Source organism: Sycon ciliatum, chromosome 1 (genome assembly GCF_964019385.1).
Source record: "Sycon ciliatum chromosome 1, ocSycCili1.1, whole genome shotgun sequence".
In the NCBI taxonomy this organism is placed as follows: domain Eukaryota; kingdom Metazoa; phylum Porifera; class Calcarea; order Leucosolenida; family Sycettidae; genus Sycon; species Sycon ciliatum.
The window spans coordinates 20,761,013-20,782,577 of NC_088643.1; the positions used below are offsets into that span (position 1 = coordinate 20,761,013).

At 48.8% G+C, this 21,565-nt stretch overlaps 2 protein-coding genes and 1 non-coding gene across 3 annotated transcripts; 2 read left to right on the top strand and 1 right to left on the bottom strand.

Moving 5' to 3' along the window:
- The first annotated feature begins 610 nt into the window (after nt 1-610).
- LOC135817475 (ankyrin-3-like) lies at nt 611-17,756 on the top strand. The gene is made up of 17 exons (XM_065330673.1): nt 611-1,461; nt 2,676-2,927; nt 3,410-3,546; nt 4,278-4,480; nt 4,899-5,016; nt 5,687-5,839; nt 6,340-6,523; nt 7,016-7,111; nt 9,503-10,102; nt 10,558-10,745; nt 11,724-11,866; nt 12,526-12,679; nt 12,960-13,040; nt 14,398-14,433; nt 15,142-15,204; nt 15,709-15,772; nt 16,486-17,756. Exons 1-17 carry the CDS (start codon nt 777-779, stop codon nt 16,728-16,730), a joined length of 3,402 nt encoding a protein of 1,133 aa, XP_065186745.1. The 5' UTR covers nt 611-776; the 3' UTR covers nt 16,731-17,756.
- Nucleotides 14,204-14,276, top strand: Trnak-uuu (transfer RNA lysine (anticodon UUU)). The gene has a single exon. It is a non-coding gene; the product is annotated as a tRNA-Lys (tRNA).
- Nucleotides 17,757-19,252: 1,496 nt separating the features above from the next.
- LOC135817485 (guanine nucleotide-binding protein subunit alpha-11-like) lies at nt 19,253-21,173 on the bottom strand. The gene has a single exon (XM_065330685.1). The coding sequence runs from the start codon at nt 20,727-20,729 to the stop codon at nt 19,593-19,595; it is 1,137 nt and encodes a 378-aa protein (XP_065186757.1). The 5' UTR covers nt 20,730-21,173; the 3' UTR covers nt 19,253-19,592.
- Between the last annotated feature and the right edge of the window lie 392 nt (nt 21,174-21,565).

Sequence of the window (21,565 nt, forward strand, 5' to 3'; positions counted from 1 at the left end):
TGCCGCCAGTCGTAGAGAACACGGCCGGGACAAACGAGGCATGCTCTACATCACGCAAGCGCTGTTCGTACGAACGCTTCTTTGCCTTCTCATGGCGGGTGTAGGCTGCGGAGACGGAGGAGGAGCGATTTGAGGGCGCAAATGGGTTGAAAACCCTGACATCAATATATGTGCGTTCAAATCGTCCTCCCCATATCCCGTTAGCGGCCACGTCCAATCTGGCAGCATCGGCACGAATGGCAGTGCGAAGAGACAGCTGCTCACCCGACAGAGGCTCGAGGTGCGGCTCAACGGAGACATTGGTAGCTACTCTCTTCAGAAGGTTTTTTTTTTTTATGTACTCTTGGTACTACGCATAATGTATACGTCAACGTGAAGTGAAGTCAAGGCTCTATTAAAGCTTCACGTGAAAATACACGTCGATCATGCATGTAACGTTATAGGGAGTAGAAAAATACTACTCCCTGATCATCTAGCCTGAGTCATGAGGCTGATGATGACGATGTACACCATGTGCTGACGTGACTTCACTCGTAGATCTACTCTTCAGCTAGCAGCATGCGTGATCGTGACGCAGAGTTTGTCTTGCTGTTTGAGCCCGAGTTCAGAACAGTGAATCGGAGATGTTTCCACAAAATTATTTTTGTTCGTCAAAGAGAGTTCGAGTCGTCTTTGGGTGGCTGACAATGATCACCCTGCATTTTGGTCCCATGTGAAGTCGTCTCTTGCCTTGACGAGTCCGTTGCTGGCCAGGCGGGGAGACCGTGGACAACTCAATGCAGCTGGGCAGTGATAGAGAAGCGCGGATCGCCAATGCATTCGTCTCAGCTCCGGCCCTCAGCCCTACTGGGCCGGGTGGCTCATCACAGGCCGCCGACCTCAAGCAGTTCGTGCAGTTTCTGGACAGGAAAATGCTGACAGAGAATGCATGTATCGGGGGAGTTCCGCTGCTTCATTTCATGGCCGGTCATGCCCGTGACGACCTGGTTAGAGAGCTGCTTCGGCGGGGAGCGTCAGTGGCGACAACACAGCAGGGTCTGACACCACTGCATTTCGCCGTTAGTCGGGACCATACTCAGTGTCCACCGGGAGATCAGGAACGGCGAGTGAACATCATACGAGCCCTGGTCAAGGAGGCCAGATGCCAGGTCAACGCTCAGGAGCTACGGGGTTGGACAGCATTGAAATTTGCTGTCAGGTTTCGACTTAACCTGTGTGTGCAAGAACTAATAAATCATGGAGCGAACGCCGACTTGCAGGACCAGGAGGGATTTGCACCCCTACACAATGCAATCGGTGCCGTGCTGATACTGAGAACGCTACTGCCGCATGTACGGCACGTGGACTCACTGAACCATCGCAAGCAGACGGCACTGATCATCGCGCTCGTCAACCGAGACCTAGAGTCGGCCGAGCTCCTACTATCCGCCAATACTAACATGAACATTGTGGACATGGAAGGTGAATATGAAATAAACGTTGTGCACGCAGGCATGTACCTATCAGTGGCATTCGTGCGCTATGAAAACCAAGTACCCCCCACGTATGCGCACCACCTCACATACATGTGCTCCCCGCATGCACATTCAAACAGTACATGCATTAAGGTTCAAGTTCATGAAGGTGCGAAAATGGTCACATACAGTAGTACGTAACAAGCATTCAGTCCCTGAATGCCTTATCCAGGTACATATACATGCGAAGAAGTTGAAACGTCAAACATGTTTCATATTCCATAGCATATCACAGCAGTGCAAGATGCACCGCTGTGATACGCGTTGTCCTCCACGTTGCTCTGTATCAGTTACAGGGTCATACTACAGTTTTCGGCACTCAACGCTTTTTGATGTCACGTATGTACTGTCGTGGACATGGCAATCCGGTCGCACGTCTAGCGGCCCCAGGGCGCTGGCCATGCAGCCGTGGATAAGCGGCACACACATGCGCTTCAGCGCGCTGGTGGCAGTGGATCAACATGTGCACTGCACGCAGCGTTCTGTAAGCGCTGAGGCCGTGAGGGCGCTGCCCCCGGTCAATCGACTGGATTTCCATGTCCGCTACAGTACATGCATGGCGACTGCAGTGCGGTAGCTCGTAATCTCACGTAACGAGTATTGGTGCATTCCCTACCGATCTCCGTGTTTCCCTCGTGTAAAGTAGTAATTTGAACACAGTATCACGCAAATATTCCTTGCTGCACGATGCTGCATAGCGCAATTAAGTGCATGGCGTGACCAATTGCGCCGTGGGGGCCATGCCGCCAAGGTGCAGTGCGACTCCGGCTTTAGAGCAAGAATGATGCACACGGAAGCACTGCCAAATGGATATGAGTTCGCAGGAGTTACCGCCTGTCGAACGATCCTTGTGCCAGCAGGGTAAAGGGCACCATACCTCGGTCGGAGGTGTTATGCTGTCCTTCCTGGTGCACTTATAAGCATACTGGCATCCTCATACTTGTTTTCTTCTTCTTTTAAAGTTGATCAGTGATACACGCTGGTGCGTATTGGAGCAGCTGAATGGCAGAGCTGCGTGCATGCGTGCACGTCACGCAACCGCAGTACCCATACCGGTGCATGCACTGGATCACTGTTGGTGCTGCTGGTGTTGCCCTGCCTCCCGTATTTACTGTGCTTGGTAGATTGACAGTTCGCCTTGCTGCTCTATGTTGTGCGCAGGGAACACCCCGCTCATCCTGGCCACTCGCATCGGCAATCTGAAACTGGCACAGCTCATCATCAAGAAAGGCGCCAACGTGGGCTTTGTGTCACCGCTAACCGGCCGCCAAGCCCTGCACTACGCCACCGAGAGCAATCTCAACGACCTGGCGGCGTGGCTGGTGCGGCACGGCGCGGACATCTTGGCCGAGGACAGCCAAGGCCGCAACGCCCTGCACCTCTGCAGCCCGGCACTCTCTGTCAGCTTGAAAGGTATGCCGTGTCACTTCACATTTCCTGTTATTCTTGTCCTGACCAATTGCTACATGGTGTCATTTTTGTATCTTTGTGGATGCTATAAAATGCCTTCTTACCAGCAGTGTTCTCCGGAAATGCTGTGCTATTCTTTGCTTGTGTTGTGTGTGCATTTATGGCACTTTCTTCCTTGTTCTAGTCAACCTAGTGTGTAACAACAACTTGCGAATAACAGTAATAATTATCTTCAGACCTAGTACCATTTTACTCCATAGTTTCACCTCCGATGACCCACGAATAATGACGTGTATCTCATGTTCGATCAGGAGTCGTTATTTGCAAGGTTGGACTGAGGATGAATAAAACACGGGCATGAGAGTTAAGCGTGGCATGTGTGTATTAGCAACAAAAAAGGTGAGAATGAATAACAATAACAAATAAAAAGGTGACAAAACACATTTAGGCATGAATATGTTTTCTTTTTGCTGCATTTCTCGCAGAGAGTGCGGCAGCGGCAGCAGTGGCCGAGGGCAAGATTGGCTATGTGCAGCGGCTTGTCGAGCTTGGCCTGGATATCAACGCGGCAACGGGGGTGTCAGGCGCCCCGCTATTGCACCGAGCTGCGTACTGCGGTCATGTGAGTTCTATACCGCCGCGTATGTTGTATAAGGAATGTCTGGCAGCTGTGTGTGGTGAATCTTGCCGCTGTCGCACAGGAGAAAGGACGTGTGTGTGTGTGGGTGTGTACCGGTATGTGTGTGGGTGTTGGTGTATTCTTGTATGGGTGTGTGTGTGGAGGGGGGGGGGGGGGGGGGAGTGTATGTGTGAGTGGGTGGGTGCGCGCACGTGTGCGTGGGTGTGTGCGTGTGACTGTGGATGTACGTGTGTGTGTGTGTGTGTGTGCGCTTGTGTGTGTGCGCGTGTGTGTGTGTGCGCTTGTGTGTGTGTGGGTGTGTTTGTACCCAGAGTTTGGTGATTACAGAGGGTGTCGGTCGTTGAGCGGTTCAATAGCCAATTGAGTCATCTTTCCAAGATTCTTTTTGAGTCTCTCTCCCCTCTCCCAGGGAGACCACGTGACTAGTTTTGGCGGTGAGCAAAGATAGGAGAGTACAAGTGTGGGTGTGGCTGTGGGTCTGCGTGCTTACCTCAGCAAATGTACGGTGTGCACAGGTAGCTGTCTTGGCCGGCCTATTCTGATGTGCTCCGTGCGGTGTAGACTAGGTACTAATATGCATTTTGGGTCGATTCACATATGTGTATATGGGAGGGGAAGGGGGTTGTAGGACCCCGTCTTCACTGTATCGAGCTGACTTTTATGGTTGTACCTCTTCTCTTTTTTTGTATGCAACATGTGTTCTGTGTGCACAGTCGGACTTGGTCAACTACCTCCTGCAGAATGGAGCCTCGGTAGCGCTGGTCGACAATGAGGGCGACAGTGCCATTCACTATGTGTGCCTGAAGGACTTGGCTGAGCGGTATCACGCGCAGGCGCTGCACTTGCTGCTTGCCTACGGGGGCGATGCCAGCCTGCCGAACAAGAAAGGCGACACGCCGCTTCACATCGCTGCCAGGTGAGCGAGCGCCTTTGCTCGTGTACGGGCCCTCCCGTGCATATGCCAGGAGCGTCTTTGCTCTTGTAGGAGTGCTCCTATGCATATGCCAGCACAAAAACGCTGTTTCTGCCAAGTGTAGGTCTTCAGGGTGTAGCCAAGGTGCACCGAAGCAGGTTACCAAGACGAAATCGTGTGCAGGAAACCATTTTGGAAGATGTTTTCATTTTCATACTCCTCTGTAACTGTGTTTAGCCGGTTGTAGCATTGCTCGGTGTTGTGTTGTTGAAGGGTGTTGTGTTGTAGAAGGGATTTGAGTACCCTTGCTTTCTGAGTCATCTCTCGTTCATGTTTGTTATTGCAAAGGCCGAGTTGTGTGGATAGCCGACCATGCTGTAAGTTTTATTGTGTTCTGCTTTTGGGGCATTTGTCCGTGCAGGCAAGGCTTCAACCACCGTGTCCACATGCTGCTGGAGAATGGTGCGGATCGCTCTGCGGTGAACAAGCGCGGCGAGCTGCCTCTGCACCGAGCTTGTGGCAATCCCGATGCACACATGGTATGCTTGTGATCTGCAACACACCTTACATGCATGCTCTGCTATGCAGTGTTGTACGCTTGTCTGTTCTTGGCCTCTCGTCTCTTTCCTGCTCTCCGCTCATGTTTCTTTCCTCTTCTCTCTCTCTATCTCTCTCTTTCTCTCTCTCTCTCTCTCTCTCTCTCTCTCTCTCTCTCTCTCTCTCTCTCTCTCTCTCTCTCTCTCTCTCTGCCTCTCCCTCTCTGCCTCTCTCTCTCTGTCTGTCTGTCTGTCTCTCTGCCTCTCTCTCTACTCTTAGTGGTCGTAGTTCATTTCGGAGTGGTTGGGTAGGGGGTCCGAGTACGAAGTGAACGATGTGCGTTTCAGGAACGACAAAACACTTTTGTGACAACCTCAATTACCTCTCACTTACAGCCCTGATAAATTTTGTTATACCGAATGCAGAGATATCTTTCCTTTCCTAATAATATTATGAGCTTTAATACTGGATTTCTTTCCTGGCATTGTGCGTGTGTGTGTGTGTGTGTGTGTGTGTATGTATGTGTCTGTGTATGTGTGTGTGTGTGTGTGTGTGTATGTGTATGTGTGTGTGTGTGTGTGTGTGTGTGTGTGTGTGTGTGTGTGTGTGTGTGTGTGTGTGTGTGTGTGTGTGTGTGTGTGTGTGTCCACCTCTTCCTCTTGTCCCCCACAGACAGTGTGCATGTTGCTCGATGGCGTGCCCAAGTCGGTCGTAAACCGGGCGACTGAAGAAGGCTGGACCCCACTCATGTATGCAGCGAAAGCAGGTGCGATTGAGATCGCCAGCTTTCTTGTCGAACAGCAAGCAGATGTTAATGTCCGGCAGGTAATAGTTAGCTGATGAACTCGTATACTGTTGCACCAACAACATGCAGGCTTTGTGACTGTGTTGTGCGATAGCCAGCAATCCTCCCCTGCATCTATAATAAAAAGGGGCAATATGCAGTGCAGCATTTTTTGCCTCTGAAATAACACAATGACACCATGACGCAATGTTTGTGAAACTGCTCAGAATATGTCGTATACCGGCAACATTAAAATATGCACTCACATTTAAAACAGTAAATGGACAATCCATTTCAGGCGTTTTCTTCTGAAATGGCCTATTGGTGCCATCACTTGGGCAGTGTAAGGACAGGTTGTGTGGAGAAAGTGAGCAAAGGCCATAAATTATCACTGGCCAGAAGAAAAGAAAAACGCTTTAAAAGCTGTCCCAGCACAATTCTATTCTACTGTAGCACGGTGACTTTAGACTTGGCGATGGGCATCAAAGGTGTATGTGTGTGTGTGCGTGTGTGCATGTTTGTATGTATGTATGTTCCTCAGCGTGCCGGTTTCACGGCGCTGCACTTTGCCGTCCAGTGCACCAAGACGAACGTCCGTCTGGAGCTGTGTGACCTGCTGCTACAGCACAGCGCCTGCCCGAACGCACCGGCCGGCAGTAGCATGCTGACACCGTTGCATTGGGCCTGTGCCAACGCACTCAGTGACGTCTGTAAGCTGCTACTCGGTGAGTTCTCTCATGTGCTGCTAGTGGTGGCGAGGACGTGCTTCCCCACCATTGTAGCAACTGCAATTACATAGTACTTTTTAAACAGTGATGCTGGGCCAGGCCCAAAAATTTGGTGAAACATAATTGATGTTTTGATTCGCAATCGAGAGACCATTACTGTAGTGTTGGAGTGAGGCTTCTTAGATGTGTAATCTATGATACAGTCAAACCTGTTTAGGTTGTCACCAAGGGACCAAAAGAACTTGTTCGCCGTACTGGTAGTTCTTATCCGTGCCTTATTAACATTAACACGCACAGGGGTGCGAGTAACATACGTATGCAAACAACAAATGCAGGGCTGGTACTAATACTGAAATACATGTACTGCATGCAATTCTTCTGCTGTGAAAGTTTGTCTTGTCAGTGTCTTGTTCATCGCTATTCCGCTCCACTGCACAGTGTGACTTGTTGCCGTTGGACTAATCTGCAATGCTTGCTATCTTTGTCCAGAGCACGGTGCCGATCCACATCAGAAAGACATGGAAGGTGACACGTCCCTGGCACTCATTCCTGACAGTTCCAGCAAGCTCCGTGAGGCATTAGAAGGTATGCTTGGCCATTTTATTTATTATTTATTTATTTTTTATGAAAGTGCACATGCCTACTGTATTTTTCCGGTTGTAAGTCGACCTTTTACGACTAAAAATAGAAGGAGAATGGGTGGGGGTCGACTTACAACCGGGATTTGACTTATAACCGGGAACTATCAGTATCTTACAAAAAACGACCTGCACTGCATGCACGAGTGCACCATCTGTACACATTTTTGCCAGTTTATTGGCCTTTTTTCAAGGATTGGGGCGTTATACCCTCCACAAAGGAATGTTTACATGATTTGTTGTTGTGTTAGTAGAAGGGAGTGGTTAGTAGTGCTTCGTTGGGTGAAAACTTTAAAACGCAGAATTAAGACCTCCGGATACGGGGTCGACTTACAACCGGTAAAATACGGTACATAGAATGGAAGAGAACAACAACAACATCAAGAGAACATAGGGGACTACAAAGGGCATGTAGGTGCTATTGAGCTGTGCCGGTGAGGTGAAGTGCTCTTATCTCCCCCGACCAATGGTCTCGGGATCAAGGCGCACATCACGCACCATGGAGCAAAGGGAGAGAAGAAAGACTGTGTGTGAAGAGTGAGAACCTGAGAGCCAGACAATGATGGAGAGAGAGAGAGAGAGAGAGAGAGAGAGAGAGAGAGAGAGAGAGAGAGAGAGAGAGAGAGAGAGAGAGAGAGAGAGAGAGAGAGAGAGAGAGGGGAAGAGATGGGGGGTGAGGGAGGGAGGGTGAGTGAGTGAGTGCCAGATTAGTTCAGGAAACTATGGCAATGGACCAACAGCTGCGTTGCTTTCGGGGGGGGGGGGGGGGGGCAATACGGAAAAGTTAGATCGGAGCTGCTGCCAGGCAGAGTAGTGTGCAGGCACTGGATCAGCGAGAAAGGGGCCACGAAAAGCAGCAAAAAGGAAAGAAGAGAAGAAAGAAACTTTTACGCAAAACATTCTGCACTGAGGTGTGTCGAGAGCTCTAGGGAGCAAGGTACAGTTCAGTGGGGTGAAGACACGGTGATGTGATTGTTGTGGGACTGGAGAATGGAACATCGTTAAATTTAGCCATGGAATGCTGTCGCCCACAACCAATCCTGGCGCATCAGGTGCTGACAAATGCGAGACTTGAAGGCCTGCATTCCCTTCGATGCAGGAGGTTCCGGAATGGCTTGCTCAGGAGTGTCGTTCCATGCCGCAATGAGGGTATAAGGGAATGACCTCAGTAGGTAGTTCGGTGCTGTCCGAGCAAGTGGCCATTGCAACTGGAAAGGGTGGCGAGAAGCTAGTTGTCGGCGGGTTCTAGGAGTAGGTGCTGGCGCCGACAGTGGCGGGAGGAGGGCTGTCAGCTGGGGTGTAACCTTAATGTAGTGTAACTTGTACACATATGCAAGCCCTGAGACTGCCCTCCTGAGCTGCAGGCTCTGAAGGATCGTGCCAGGTCCGATGATTCGCATTGCCTTCTCCTGCACCCTGTCATAGCGTGCTAGGTGGGATTGGGCTGCACACATGGTGGCTAGGGGAGCGTACTCCAGGATGGGCCAAATGAACCCCTAATACACGACAAGGCGGCCCTCATGACCCAGAAGCCAAGCAGCACGGCACAAGAATCCCAGGCGCTGGCTGGCCTTGACAGCGGCAGCATGGATATGGCACTGGAACCCAAGCTTAGAGTCGAATGTGACATTCTTTGCATCCCAGGAGCTTCTAGCTTTGGATTGGAGTCTGTGTATTCACCTTAGTAAATTGAAACGAGAGCTCTGCAACACTGAATTGGTGAAGTTCGTTACATGCTGCGTCTTGATTGTTGTGCAGAAATGGCACTAGCGACTGCAAACTATAACCTTGCTGTGTATCGTTTCATGACACAAAATTCATGTTGTATCTTGCCTGAGGTTGCGTTTGGTTGGGCATTTTCAGAATGTAAATGACAACCATTCTGGAATGGGAATCGGCAAGAATCGCCTGACCAAACTAACGCGCCAGAATCAATTAGGAATCACTTGATATAACAATTCCATGATGTCTTTGTGGAACGGCGGCTGTCTTTTCTTTTACCCGGTTCTAGTTTCCTTGAGAGAGTCATGGTACTTCTGAGTGCATGATTTGAGGCACTTGAACCTGTTGCTACATTGTTTGGCTCGTGGCAGCCATTATCATTTTTGATTCCGGAATGAGAATGCTCATTCCAGCATGTGAGGTGGAATGATCATTCTCCAAAAAGAATCATTCTCAGCGATTCCCATTCTGGAATCATGTGGAATGTGACCAACCTAACGCACTTTTTTGACCAACCAAACGGGCGAGAATGATTCCAAGTGATTCCCATTTGGGAATGTGACCAGCCAAACGTAACCTGAGTGTTGTGTTCTGCTGCGTCTTGATTGTTGCGCAGAAATGGCATTAGCGACTGCTCCGGTCCCGCAGCGTCAATCCTCCTTGCCCTCCCTGCCCACGCACCGGGAGGAGCAGCGGCCCGACATGGCCACGCAGCTGTCCTACGACGGCTCGGCGTCGCCGTCGGCGTCCATCGTCTCCTCGGCCAGCCAGGCGTCGATCACCACGCCGTCGCGCGCACCCATTCCGATGCCACGTCGCCGCAAGAAGACCAACTCGGACAGTCACCTGCACGCGTCCGTTTCCGAATCGCTCAGCCCTAATCAGGTGGGTGACGGTAGCAGCGGCAATCTGAGCAAGGGCGAGATGTTCATGCCGAACTCCGGCATCAGCAGAAACGCAACGTCCGTGTCCAGCCTTTCGTCCAGTGGCACATCCATGTCGCCGGGAGCCGTGGAGCCACAACGGCAATCGGCGGCGGCGAGAGAGAAGGCAGCAGAGGCGGCACGGGAAGAAAAGGCGCGGGAGGCCGCCGAGGAGGAACGGGAGAATTCAGTCGACGAGGTGGATGGACATCTCCCAGCGGATGTGTCCGTGCCGGAAGAAATCGATGGCACAGACCTGCCAGCGCTGGCACTGGCACCGTCTCCATCGCATGGTCAGTGCCACTTCTGCATATACTGGCTTATTGGCCAATTTTCAAGTCTCGTACGTGTGTGCGTGTGTGTGTGTGTGTGTGTGTGTTTGTCACCGTTGCCGTGTGTGTGTGTGTGTATGTGTGTTTGTCACCATTGCCATGTGTGTTCTATCTGTGCTCTCATATCCCATTGTGCATGCTGCCGTTATTCTGCCTGGTTAAATAACTGGTATGACTTGTGTGCTTATGCTCCTAGCAGCCCCTGAACACGGATACGAGTAGAGGCCCAGGAAATGTTCCCCGTGCTGGAATAATTTTGTGTTTAGCGGAAATTTGTCCAATGCGAGACATATTCCGGTCTGAATTTCTTTTTTGTTCATGCAAATTCCGTCGGGTTTTCAGTGGCTTCCTGGCCCATAGTGCCTGTACAGTCATGGTTGTTTATTCTGGTGGTATTGTCGTTCTGTAAATTTCAGACCAGGCGTTCAAGCCCGAGAAGCAGCGATCCTTTGGCAACCTGCACCAGGTGAATGACTCCAAGCCTGGCTTGGAGGAGTCACTCTACCTCTCTCAGTCCATGCAGGAAAACGACACGGCGCGTGCACCCACACCGACGAGCGACGAGCAGCTTGAAATGCTGTGCTTGTCGGCGGCCGACTTGCCTGTAAGCACAGCTTGATGTCATTGTGTCTTGTACTTGCTTGCATATTCAGTGAAGTGATCATTTGTCGCTGTTTGTGCAACAGAACCATCTGATTTATGAGCGAAGTTGCCGAATAAACAAATCAGATTTACAGTATTGCATGAATGATGAATTCCATGGAAGCTAAGCATGGTGTGTCAATAGTTCTGACATACCTAGTGCCAGAAAAGAGAGGTGCCCATGCATTGTTATTTCCATCCACGGATACTAGTATGTCGCTGCGGATGTGTCGTCTTGCAATATACCTCACTACAGTGCATTTCAAAACTATAAACGCGTAGGGTTTTTGAAATATTTCAAATTTGGCTGGAACTTTTTGAGAATAGTTTTCGGAATATTGCTCAGGATCGCTCCACAATTACTCTCATATAGTTTCTAAAGGATTGGATAACAGACGCCCAATTTGGAAAAATTTATGCACAAAGTGATCACAGATTTTATGTGGTATAGATGCTGGCATAACGGTTTTTGCCTAGGTACGCGTCTATAGTTTTGAAATGGACTGTAGTATGCACACTGTACAGATCTACGAAGTTCTGTACTAGGACTGTAGGTGTGTACAGACCCGGTTGGGTGTTCGTTGTGCGCTGACCAATTTTTAGCCTCATAATTCATTTAACTAATGACTAGCTAGATCTTTGTCAGAAAAAAGTTTTCGTATGAAATGCCTTCAGGGCCCATTTCTTAGTGGAAATAGTAGTAAACACAATAGGGTCCTGCACATTCAACACACAACCGGGTCTACGGGATTCTACGAGATTCTATGGGATTTCGTGCATCTGTACAGCGTGCATAAGGCTTATGTAGTGCCAGTACTACTGGCCCAGTAGTCAACTAGAAATCGACCTTGAAGTGATTTTTTCCGTGTCGTGGACCATGCTGTGTGTGCGTTTGTGTGTGTGTGTGTGTGTGTGTGTGTGTGTGTTTTGTCCGTTGCAGCAAGAGACATCGCTCGGGTCTGGTGCTTACTCAGATGTCTATCAGAGTACGCACAACAATGAGAAGGTGGCAGTCAAGCTGTTCAAGAACCTCTCGATGGATGAGGTTGTGGATGTTTTCGACAAAGAAGTGCGGTTACTCAGGTAGGTTCGTTAAACTACTGTTGGTGAATACTGAATAGTCAGTATTTGACATGGTTAGCATTTTACCGTTCACGCTAAATCCAACGGTACTCGTACCCAGCACCCAAAACACCGTCAGTTTGGTATCGTTTCGACGATAGAAAGCTCTGTTTAGCGGGAGAACGAAACGGTAAGATACCAACTAGGGTGACGTCACAAGTCGATCGTTGTGTCAGAAACCGAAAATGCTAACCGTGTCTTGAAAACGCACAAAAAAACGGTAGAGGCCAACGGTCGAAGTTGCGTGAACTGTAAAATGCTAACCATGTCTAATGTACCTCTGCAGTTATTCCTTATCTTGGTCACATGTCACTTGCATTATCATTTGACTTGAAAAATACCAAGCCAACATCATCAAAGCGGACCCTTCTGTGCTGATGTGCCTGACAGTATCTCGTGGTTTCTAGCTTTCCTTTCTCAAGGGTCTCGTCATTTCTTGCTGACTGCACGTAAGGCTTGCACGAACTTCTGTGTGTTGCTCTGCTGTTGGCTGGCTGCTGTGACTGCTCTGTTCAACAAAGGCTTTGTCAAGCTCTGCCTGCTGTCCGCACAATACAGTGGCTTGTTTCCGCAGTGTGTGTGATCATGTTTGTGTTGTTTGCTATTGTGTGTGTGTGCAGTCGTCTCAAGCACCCTAATGTGCTTCGCTTCATCGGCTACGTGACCGAGCCAGGCTTCTATGCCATCGTCACTGACCTGCTCGAACGTGGCAGTCTGTACGAGATACTGCACAATCGGAGTATTGACCTCGGGTGGACGAAGCGACTCAAAATGGTATGGCCGATTAGATTTCACTGACCTCTGTGACGAGCCAACTACCTTTCTTATTGTATTGAATACGGGGAATATGTCTTGTGCTGTCATAAAGTACTTCTTCCCGGAAGGTACATGTATTACATGTTACGGTCTTAGCAGGGATGACAGCTCAAACTCTGTAGATTTGCTTTGCTTGTACAGTTGTTCCAATTAGGGAGTATGTGTGTGTGTGTGTTTGTGCGTGCGCGCATGTGTGTGCATGCGTACGTCTGTGTCTGCTTGTTTGTGCACAATGTAGATGTTGGATGCAGCACTGGGCATGGAATACTTGCATTCCTGTCGTATGCTGCACAGAGATCTCAAATCCATGAACTTACTGGTAAGTTGACCAAGCATGTCTTGCTCACCTCTGGTACATGTATAAGTCTCTAGTATTAGTGAAGGCATTCAGATTTCAGCCCAGATATACATGTAAAGTGGTGCAAACAGGCCCTGTCAATGATTGAAATGGTTCTTACAATTTGCTTCTTGAGGCTTTCTGTTGGTTTCCTTGCATGTTTGTTCAAAGAAAAGGGTGAGGTGGCACATCCTCCTGCAGTTCATCAGGTTAACCCTTTATTTACCAGCCATCATGTATGTAAGGGGCTATCGTAGCCAAAGAAGCAACCATTGCATGAAATCTAGATAACTTTTGTATAATGCAAGTTGTGTTTTACTGACTCCATATGTATCACTGCACCCAGGTAAGCACGGATATTGGTACAGTATGCAGTAGTTTATAAAGGCCATAGGTGGAATACACCAAAAATACGCGCTAATTGTGCATATTTCTGACCAATCAGGATATTACAAACAAATAGGATGAAAATTAGTTTCTGCTCATATGTGGGAACATAGGGACAAAATAACCTCACAAGCGTTGTCTCAGTGCATGAAGAGCAACAACATGCCAGGGATATGGCCATATTGTCACATATTTGAGGTAAAACAATTGCTTCGAAATTTCAAATTTTGAATTATTGTGTCAGATTCGAAATCAGTATATTTCTTCATCTACTCACATCCAGCGTAAGGTAAGTGAAAGAGAAGACAAGAAGCAGTCGTTGGCTGGTGAATTACGCCTGGCTTGACAATTTTAGCCCATCGCTGCCCTCCCTCTCGCTCCTGTTTTGAGAGCGAATACTGCGATGGGATCAGCGATACAAATTTTCAATTTTGAGTCGCATTCCGCGATGATATCGCCACAGACGATCTCTCCAACCGTCCACTACATCTAGAACACGTCGACATTGCCTGGAACAAGCTACATCTTCGCTACAAGCAACAAATCTGAGCGAGAACACGATCGAAATAGCGAAAATTGTTTGCGCTGAAAAGCATACTTTTGAACGCGTTCGTTCTCCATACTTTACTGGCAACCTCATGCGCGAGTCGATCGGAGCTACGGCGGCGGGGAACGGCGCGCTTGATTGAAGTGAAGCGAGAGATAGGGCTGGTACCTAAAGGGTTAAATATATCATATCAAGTTCTATTTATAGAGTTGCCCGGTTAGCTCAGTTGGTAGAGCATCAGACTTTTAATCTGAGGGTCAAGGGTTCGAGTCCCTTATTGGGCGTCCATATTTTTTCTTTCTTTTTTCTGTGTTTGAATCATGATCCAGATTGACTCTTGTTGTTAGCCTTCCATAGATTGTGCAGTTTGGTTCCCTTTGGGGTTTTTTCCCTTTTTTTCTCTAGGTCAGCGCAGACTGGGTTGTCAAAGTTGCAGACTTTGTAAGTAATTAGTTGTGTTGCTTCCCTCAGTATAATGAGATTCGGGCTTCACCGGGTTGCATAGGTTTTTTTGCGAGTGTCGATTGAATTTGGAGTCACGCCATGTGTTTGGGAAACTAGATCTTGTGTGCCGTAGAACTGGGGGCTCAGAGCCTACTTCAAGTACGTCATTCTTAGTTTTCATGTGGAAATCTCTATTACCGTACTGGCAATATATATGGTCGCAGTGAGGCCATGAAGCGTTACATTGGCACATGTTTACCGCACGCAGGGCGTTACATGCAAAGTCGCACAGGAGCCGTTACACAGGTTTCTATATTGCCGCAGTCCTTTTTTTGCTATTGCAGGACTTCCTGCTGCGTCCAGTTTTGAACTTTTCACCACGCGGTACACGTGCTTTCACAGTTTTCAGCCTTTTTTGCAATGAAAAGATCGCCGCACCCCCCGGGCGCGCGTTACGAACGCAAAGAAAATTTGTCGCACTAGCCTGGTTGCGCGTTACGCCGCACCCCCCTGCGTTACGCGTTACGCGGCAACATATATTGCCAGTACGGTATACTTGAGCCACCGTATGCATCCAGGTACATGTATCCTGCACCTGGTAAAGTCCTAGCCCGTTTGTTCTTCGGCGCCTGACAGCACTGTATGTTCTATGTTTTGTACAATCGTGGTGCTGTGTTCTGTGCTCTCTATGTATGCTGTGTGCAGGGTCTGACCAAGGTGCGCATGCACACACAGACCATGGCGAGCTCGCTGAAAGGCACACCAGCGGTAAGTATTCACCCACTTTTCCTCCGCTGTGCGTCGTTCTCATCTATTCTATGAATTTAAATCCATCTAGCCATTGATTAGCACAGACTCATGATGTTCTCTAAACCCATGAAATTAATAACAAAGTGCTAATTCTAACAGGTTAACACGGGGAGATCTGGAGTTAAAATAGAATAAAACGTTGACACAGATCGACTCTAGTGGTTTTCTCTCTCTCCGAGTCTGGTGTTTAGTGGGTTGAGTAATGTTCTTTTGCAGAAGTCTGTAGACCCTCTCGAACATGGACACATGAGAACCAGACATTATGATTGTAGAGGAATGTCCTGATGCGTGCGAGGAGTCACCAGCCCATACTTAGGCAGGTGATGCTGAAAAGGTGGTGTCTGGCGGCATCCATCCTTTTTAAGTGCCCACTACTAGATGTTCTACTGTGTTTCCTACATGTCGCTGTTGCTTGGCCATTTGTCAATGCTGCATCTGGGTCTGTGTCTCATTGTGCTGCAGTACATGGCCCCGGAGCTACTGGATAGCAAGCCGATTTCTGAAGCGACAGATGTCTATGCCTTTGGTATGTACGGCGCTATGACCTCTGTGTATGTAGCTATGACCTCTGTGTATGTAGCTATTAGGCCGAGTAAAAAAAATTACTAGATGATCGTCCTTTTTTTTGGAAAAATCGGGGAGGGCGGGAGGATTTTATTTTTATTTTTTTACTTTTTACCCTCTCATGCACACAGTGTACACAACAACATCAAGGTTTTTTTTCTCTTTTTTTCTTTTTTTTTCTTTTTTTCTTTTTCTTTCTTCAGCAGATCGATACTGACGTTGTGATATACTAGTAGTATGTGGTCCATATAGTAAAGAAAGTATTAAACAAAGCGTGCACATGTTTCCTGCATCCGCGATCGGTAAAAAACCAACGATTTCGGCAAAAACTCACGATTTAAAAAATAAAATATTTCTTGGGGCGCTGACAAAAACTGGGGCGGACGGGGACGATCATCTAGCTTTTTTTTTTACTTGGCCTTACCTCTGTGTATGTAGCTATGACCTCTGTGTATGTAGCTATTACTATGAAAATAATGTTATTATATAAAGCACCCTGGATATCACAAACCTAGAGTACTTTTGTGTAGTGCATAGCTTGTATAACCTAACATTTCTGGTGTTGTGTGTGTGTCTGTGTGTCTGTGTGTGTGTCTGTGTGTGTGTCTGTGTGTGTGTGTGTCTGTGTCTGCGTGTCCATGTGCATGTGCATTTTGCCCATATGCTGTCCTGCAGGCATCATAATCTATGAAGTGGCCACACGGAAGCGTCCGTATCACGAACACACCCTGAACCCCATCCAGTTGATGATGATGGTCCTGAAGGGCACTCGGCCTACACTGGAGCTAAGTAATGACATACCGGAGGGAGTTGTGGAGCTGGCGAAGCGGTGCTGGACCGCTGACTTCCGACAGCGGCCACCCTTTCGTGAGATCTGCGAGTGGCTCCAGGCGTTGAACGCGTGTGTCGATGACAACTGAGCGCTGCCATGATCCATTCTGGACACAGTGAGTCACCTGGCAGCATCACCTTCCAGAAAACTACAGCTAGTCTCTCTAGGACCACTGCCCTAGTGCAAACCTTGCCGAATTCTTTATTCAACGAACTGGTAACATGTGCCTTGCGCCTAATAGTACATTTTCCCGTGGAGACGTGCAACGGTGTACGCCGTCGGCACTGAGTCGTCCTTTTGAACTGTCCATGAAACACGTGACAACACCTCTTTCTCTCTCTCTCTCTCTCTCTCTCTCTCTCTCTCTCTCTCTCTCTTTCTCTCTGTCTCATTTTTCTATCTATATCCGTCTCTCTCTCTCCTTGCTGTTTGTCCTCTCATCTGCACTGCCGAGCTATTGCTACACTTGCACTGCTCCGATCTTCACTCCAGTCTTGTGACGAGCATGCTTGGCTGTCACTCATCTAGCGGGAAACCTCTGCACCCATGCTAGTTCTGCTGTCAATATGTATAAATACTTTCTTCAAAAAATTCGTCCTAGGGAATCACTATCAAAAGAAAGCACTGAAAGCCCCGATTCACCACCTTCCCTCTTTCCGTACTCTTTGGCGATTGCTCCGCTTGACCTGATGATTTTTTTAGATTCTATCCTTTTTCTTATCGGCGCCGTGACAAACGTTAATGCCCCTCTCATCTTCTGCTACTTGCACGTATGGTTTTTGGTTATTCTTCTGCTATTGTGTCACACCTGTACATAAAGTGGTTTTTATTCTAAGTATTATTACGGATGCCAAGGTGTGTGGTCGCCCGGCTCCACCGAGAATCCCTAACCCCCCTCTGTATTTGAACTCTTGCCCTCTCCACTCAGTGGTGCTGTTGACACATGTCTGTATTGAGGTGCTTTTTACCACTCCTGCTCTGTCTCGACCATAGTAGGATGCCTATCTCTATGTTTTTAACAGTTTCTTTTTTTTTTTTATGGTTCCGCTTTGCGGTAGAATTGCGTACGAGAGGGATTCTTTCCTTCTTCTTTTTTCTACCGGTAACTCTACAACCACCCTGTGCATCTCTGTGTGTGTGTGTGCGTGCGTGCGTGCGTGCGTGCGTGTGTGTGTGTGTGTGTGTGTGTTCATCAGCCTTGCAAGCTGTTGAATGGTGTAATCCCAGCACAAGTTGCTATGTCTAACATAGCTGTTCGCTATCATCGCTTCCCCGATGGGCAAGTCTGAGGGGGTCTGAGGTGTGTGTGTGTGTGTGCGTGTGTGCATGCGAGTGAAATCAACAGCTACTCCACGGGCACCTGGAATGGGCAACCCAGAAGCAAGGGAAATTAACATTGCTTCACATCCCAATGATACCACTCACCCAGGCGTGTCGTCTACTTACACACTGTAGCTGGTATGACTACCTGCTGCTGAGAAACAAGATCTCCCATTGCTGGAATCCGTCCTGTGAGCCGCACAATACACATTGATAATAGACAGCTGTTTTCGAGAAAGCTTCTACATGCACGAATACTCGTGCTGTGTGTACAATAAGCCCATTGTGCATTGCCAAATATGGAAGGTATGAGCAGTGCATGTGAGCACGCTGGGATCAGCAATGCACTGTAAGTAAGGGCGCGTTCAGACCACCGATACCGTGAATCTCGTCAAACCGTGAATGCCGATAAACCGTGAAGGACATTCACACTACCGATAACAAACTAACGTTACCGTGAAGTTTTCAGCTCTCACCGCGGCACGGACAAGGGATTTCCCCTTTTTTCCCAGCGCGCATGCAGCCTGAGCACTTTTTTACTGCCGGAAAATGTTTACTGTCGCAGCAGCTGCGGCAGTAAAACTTTTCCACCGGTAACGTGCCAGTAACGTCACGTGATCAAATCACCTTGGCGACTTTCCCATTCCGTCACTTTTTATCGGTAGTCTGAACGCGCCCTAACTGTTCAACACCCCAGACGACCATGCCCATGACCAGGAGGCTGTGTGCAGTGTTTATGGTACAGATTACGTCATTGCGCAATGGGCTTATGTATGTTGCTGTATCGTCCCCCAGCGTACCACACTCGTAACACTACTCTACTCACATAAACACACACGCACACACACCGACACTGCTGGAGCTATTAAGCAGTGCCCGTGCACGCAACACAAACAGCCAATCAGTGGCTTGATAGAATCATTGATCTGCAATTGATGCGAAAAGAAAGGCTGTTGACACAATCGATTGTTGAAAACAAACTGTAGGTAATGGGCCGTTATAGTATGGAAAGATCAAAACGAGGTTGGGAAGTATGCAAGTTAATTACTGTGGCAAGGAGAGATGCACTCGCCACATTTTTTTCTCTAGGGCACACACACATAATTGTCACAAACTTGGGAAGCCGGGAAATAGAACTGATTAACATGAGCAGATGTCCACAACAACGCCGCAAACAGCTCGCTGGTAAGCATATGATTTCGGTTGACAAAATGCAACAAACACAAGGCGATGTCGTTCCTAGTTGGCTGGTGATCAGCTGTGATTAAATAGTACACCATAGCGCGGGTGACGTGCTCATGCCCTTGCTAGCTACATAACCCATGTGCAGCTAGTCGCGTGAATCAATGAGTGTCTTGACACTGCGGCACGGGCGGTTAAGCTTGTTTAAATCGATTTGCACCACACCACGGTTGCACCAATCGCCTTCGTGCGCCTTTGACAGCTACCAACCGCAGCAGCAGCAAGAATACTGTCCTCGCTCTCCGCTGTGCTCGCACCCTTGCTTCGGTGCAGTAGCGGCAGGATGTGGAACTAGTGTCTTCTGCATGGTATGTGTGACATGACTTGTATCAACGCTCCAGTACAGTCACAAACACGAACTGAAGCCTACACCCTCTGTACATGATGACTACATCATCCGGAAAGCGGTGAGGAAGTGTTCCAGTATTGTGTCCTTGACCGCTGAGAATATGCGGCGAATGTTCTCCGTGTCTGTCGCTGTTGTCCGGTGACAGTAGACTAGTGGCTCCTCGGCCAGTATTTTGGCCGATTGGTTGCGTTTCTGCTGAAGCTGCTCGCGCTCCATGGGAACGCCCATCATGAACATGCGTTCAATGTACTTGTAGGCAGCATCGGCATTCCGGGAAGGTCCTGCGTAGTCAGGATAATACTCTCGGAGCTTGTAGTTGCGAATTCGCTCCTCGAACACGTCGTTCTTGTTGAGGAAGAGAATGAAAGAAGCAGTCGACAGGTATTTGGAGCGCATCACCTTGGCCATTAGCTGCTGGCTCTCCATCAGAGCGTTGTACTTCTTGCCGTCTTCATCGGCGTACACGTGCGTGTACTCGCTGAGCGCTGCCAGGAAGATCACGCTCGTGACGCCCTCGAAGCAGCTAAGCCACTTGCGGCGCTCCGTTTCCTGGCCGCCGACGTCGACGATCTTGTAGGTAAGATCGTCGAGGAGGAAGTCGTACTCGAGTACGCTGGTAGTCGGACTGCGCATGTGCACAACGTCCATGTCCGTCGGCACATAGCTGCCGTCGGCCAAGCGATGGACATTGTCCAGGAAGTAACTGCAGCAGTCCATTATCTCAAACTCGCTGCGTCGCGAGTAGCACACCTGAATGCCGCCGTCCTTCCAAAGCTCCTGAATCCACTCAGACACGCCAACAAACTCGTCCGCGTGCGCAAAGCGCTCTGCTTTAATATTGGCCACATATCCAGCGCACTGTTTACTGTACTCCTTCTCAAACACGATGTTCAATTGCGTCATGGCAGCAATGAGTGTCTGCATACACGTGACTACATTATCGTAAATGATCACTCGGATAAATCGCCGCTCCTCATCACTGAAGCCATTCCCATGGATGATACGCATCTGCCGCACAAATGTCGACTTGCCTGACGAACCAGCTCCGAGCAATAGCAATTTAATTTGGGTCTTTATGAGCTTGGAATCAGCTACTATATCCTTTTCAATTCTCCTGTGAGCGTTCAACACCTCCAGGTCCTCCTCACCCGCGGGTTTCAGACATGAGCAAGGCATGCCTGCCGAATCAGCTCTCGTCCACCGTCCAGTGGCCAAGCAGGGTCGCTAGCGTTTGCCGACGTACCCGTCGCTCCGGTTCGTGGTGTCGAATTTTTATTGATGTTTTCTGATCGAGAACTAGAGAGCAAGGGCGCGGGATTGTTTTACAAGCTGCACCGCCGCAGCGATACAGAGAATTGTTTACCAATTACACAAAGCGGTGATAGACGGAGGGGCTTGTCTGCATAATCTGTGCACTCCAGTCCCAATTATTTCACCTAGAAAACTAGAGACATCAATCATTGAAGTACAATCATGTCCACTGTCGGACTCTAGCTCTGTGACTAGCTGTCCCTATGTCTAACGACTTACGTCCTCTTCTGAAGTAGATGCTCAACTGAGAGAAGCTGACTTTCAACTATCTTCACAATCACATACATGCATGCACCTGCAAGAACTGGGTAGGCAAATCATGCGAGCGATCAAGCCTTTTTCGGTTTTCACAGACCGCACAGTCAGTGCAGGCTGGTGTAGATTACTCCAGCAAAACGCTGAGTTGAGCATCCCATATCCTCCCTATGTGAATGTGTGATGATGACACCTGGCAAGTCACGGTAGTGTGATCTACATGACTGTATCTTATCTACCCCGGTAGATCTACCCGCGTACCAGATCAATGAAATCCAATCCAGTGAGTCAAGTTTAGTTGGCGCCCGGCACACACTGTGACACACGTTCACATCCCGGTGCTCGCAGTTCTACACAACGTCCGGCGCGGCGTGGCTCTCTTGATCGGATTTCACTGTCCAGTGACTGGTATTCTACGGCGTCGGGACTCGGGACTCGGGTGAAGC

Coding starts and splice junctions, on each gene's coding strand:
- LOC135817475 (XM_065330673.1), top strand. CDS start 777: ATGCAGCTGGGCAGTGATAGAGAAGCGCGGATCGCCAATGCATTCGTC. Junction 4,481..4,898: donor CCGCTTCACATCGCTGCCAG/GTGAGCGAGCGC, acceptor TTGTCCGTGCAG/GCAAGGCTTCAACCACCGTG. Junction 12,680..12,959: donor GGACGAAGCGACTCAAAATG/GTATGGCCGATT, acceptor TGCACAATGTAG/ATGTTGGATGCAGCACTGGG.
- LOC135817485 (XM_065330685.1), bottom strand. CDS start 20,729: ATGCCTTGCTCATGTCTGAAACCCGCGGGTGAGGAGGACCTGGAGGTG.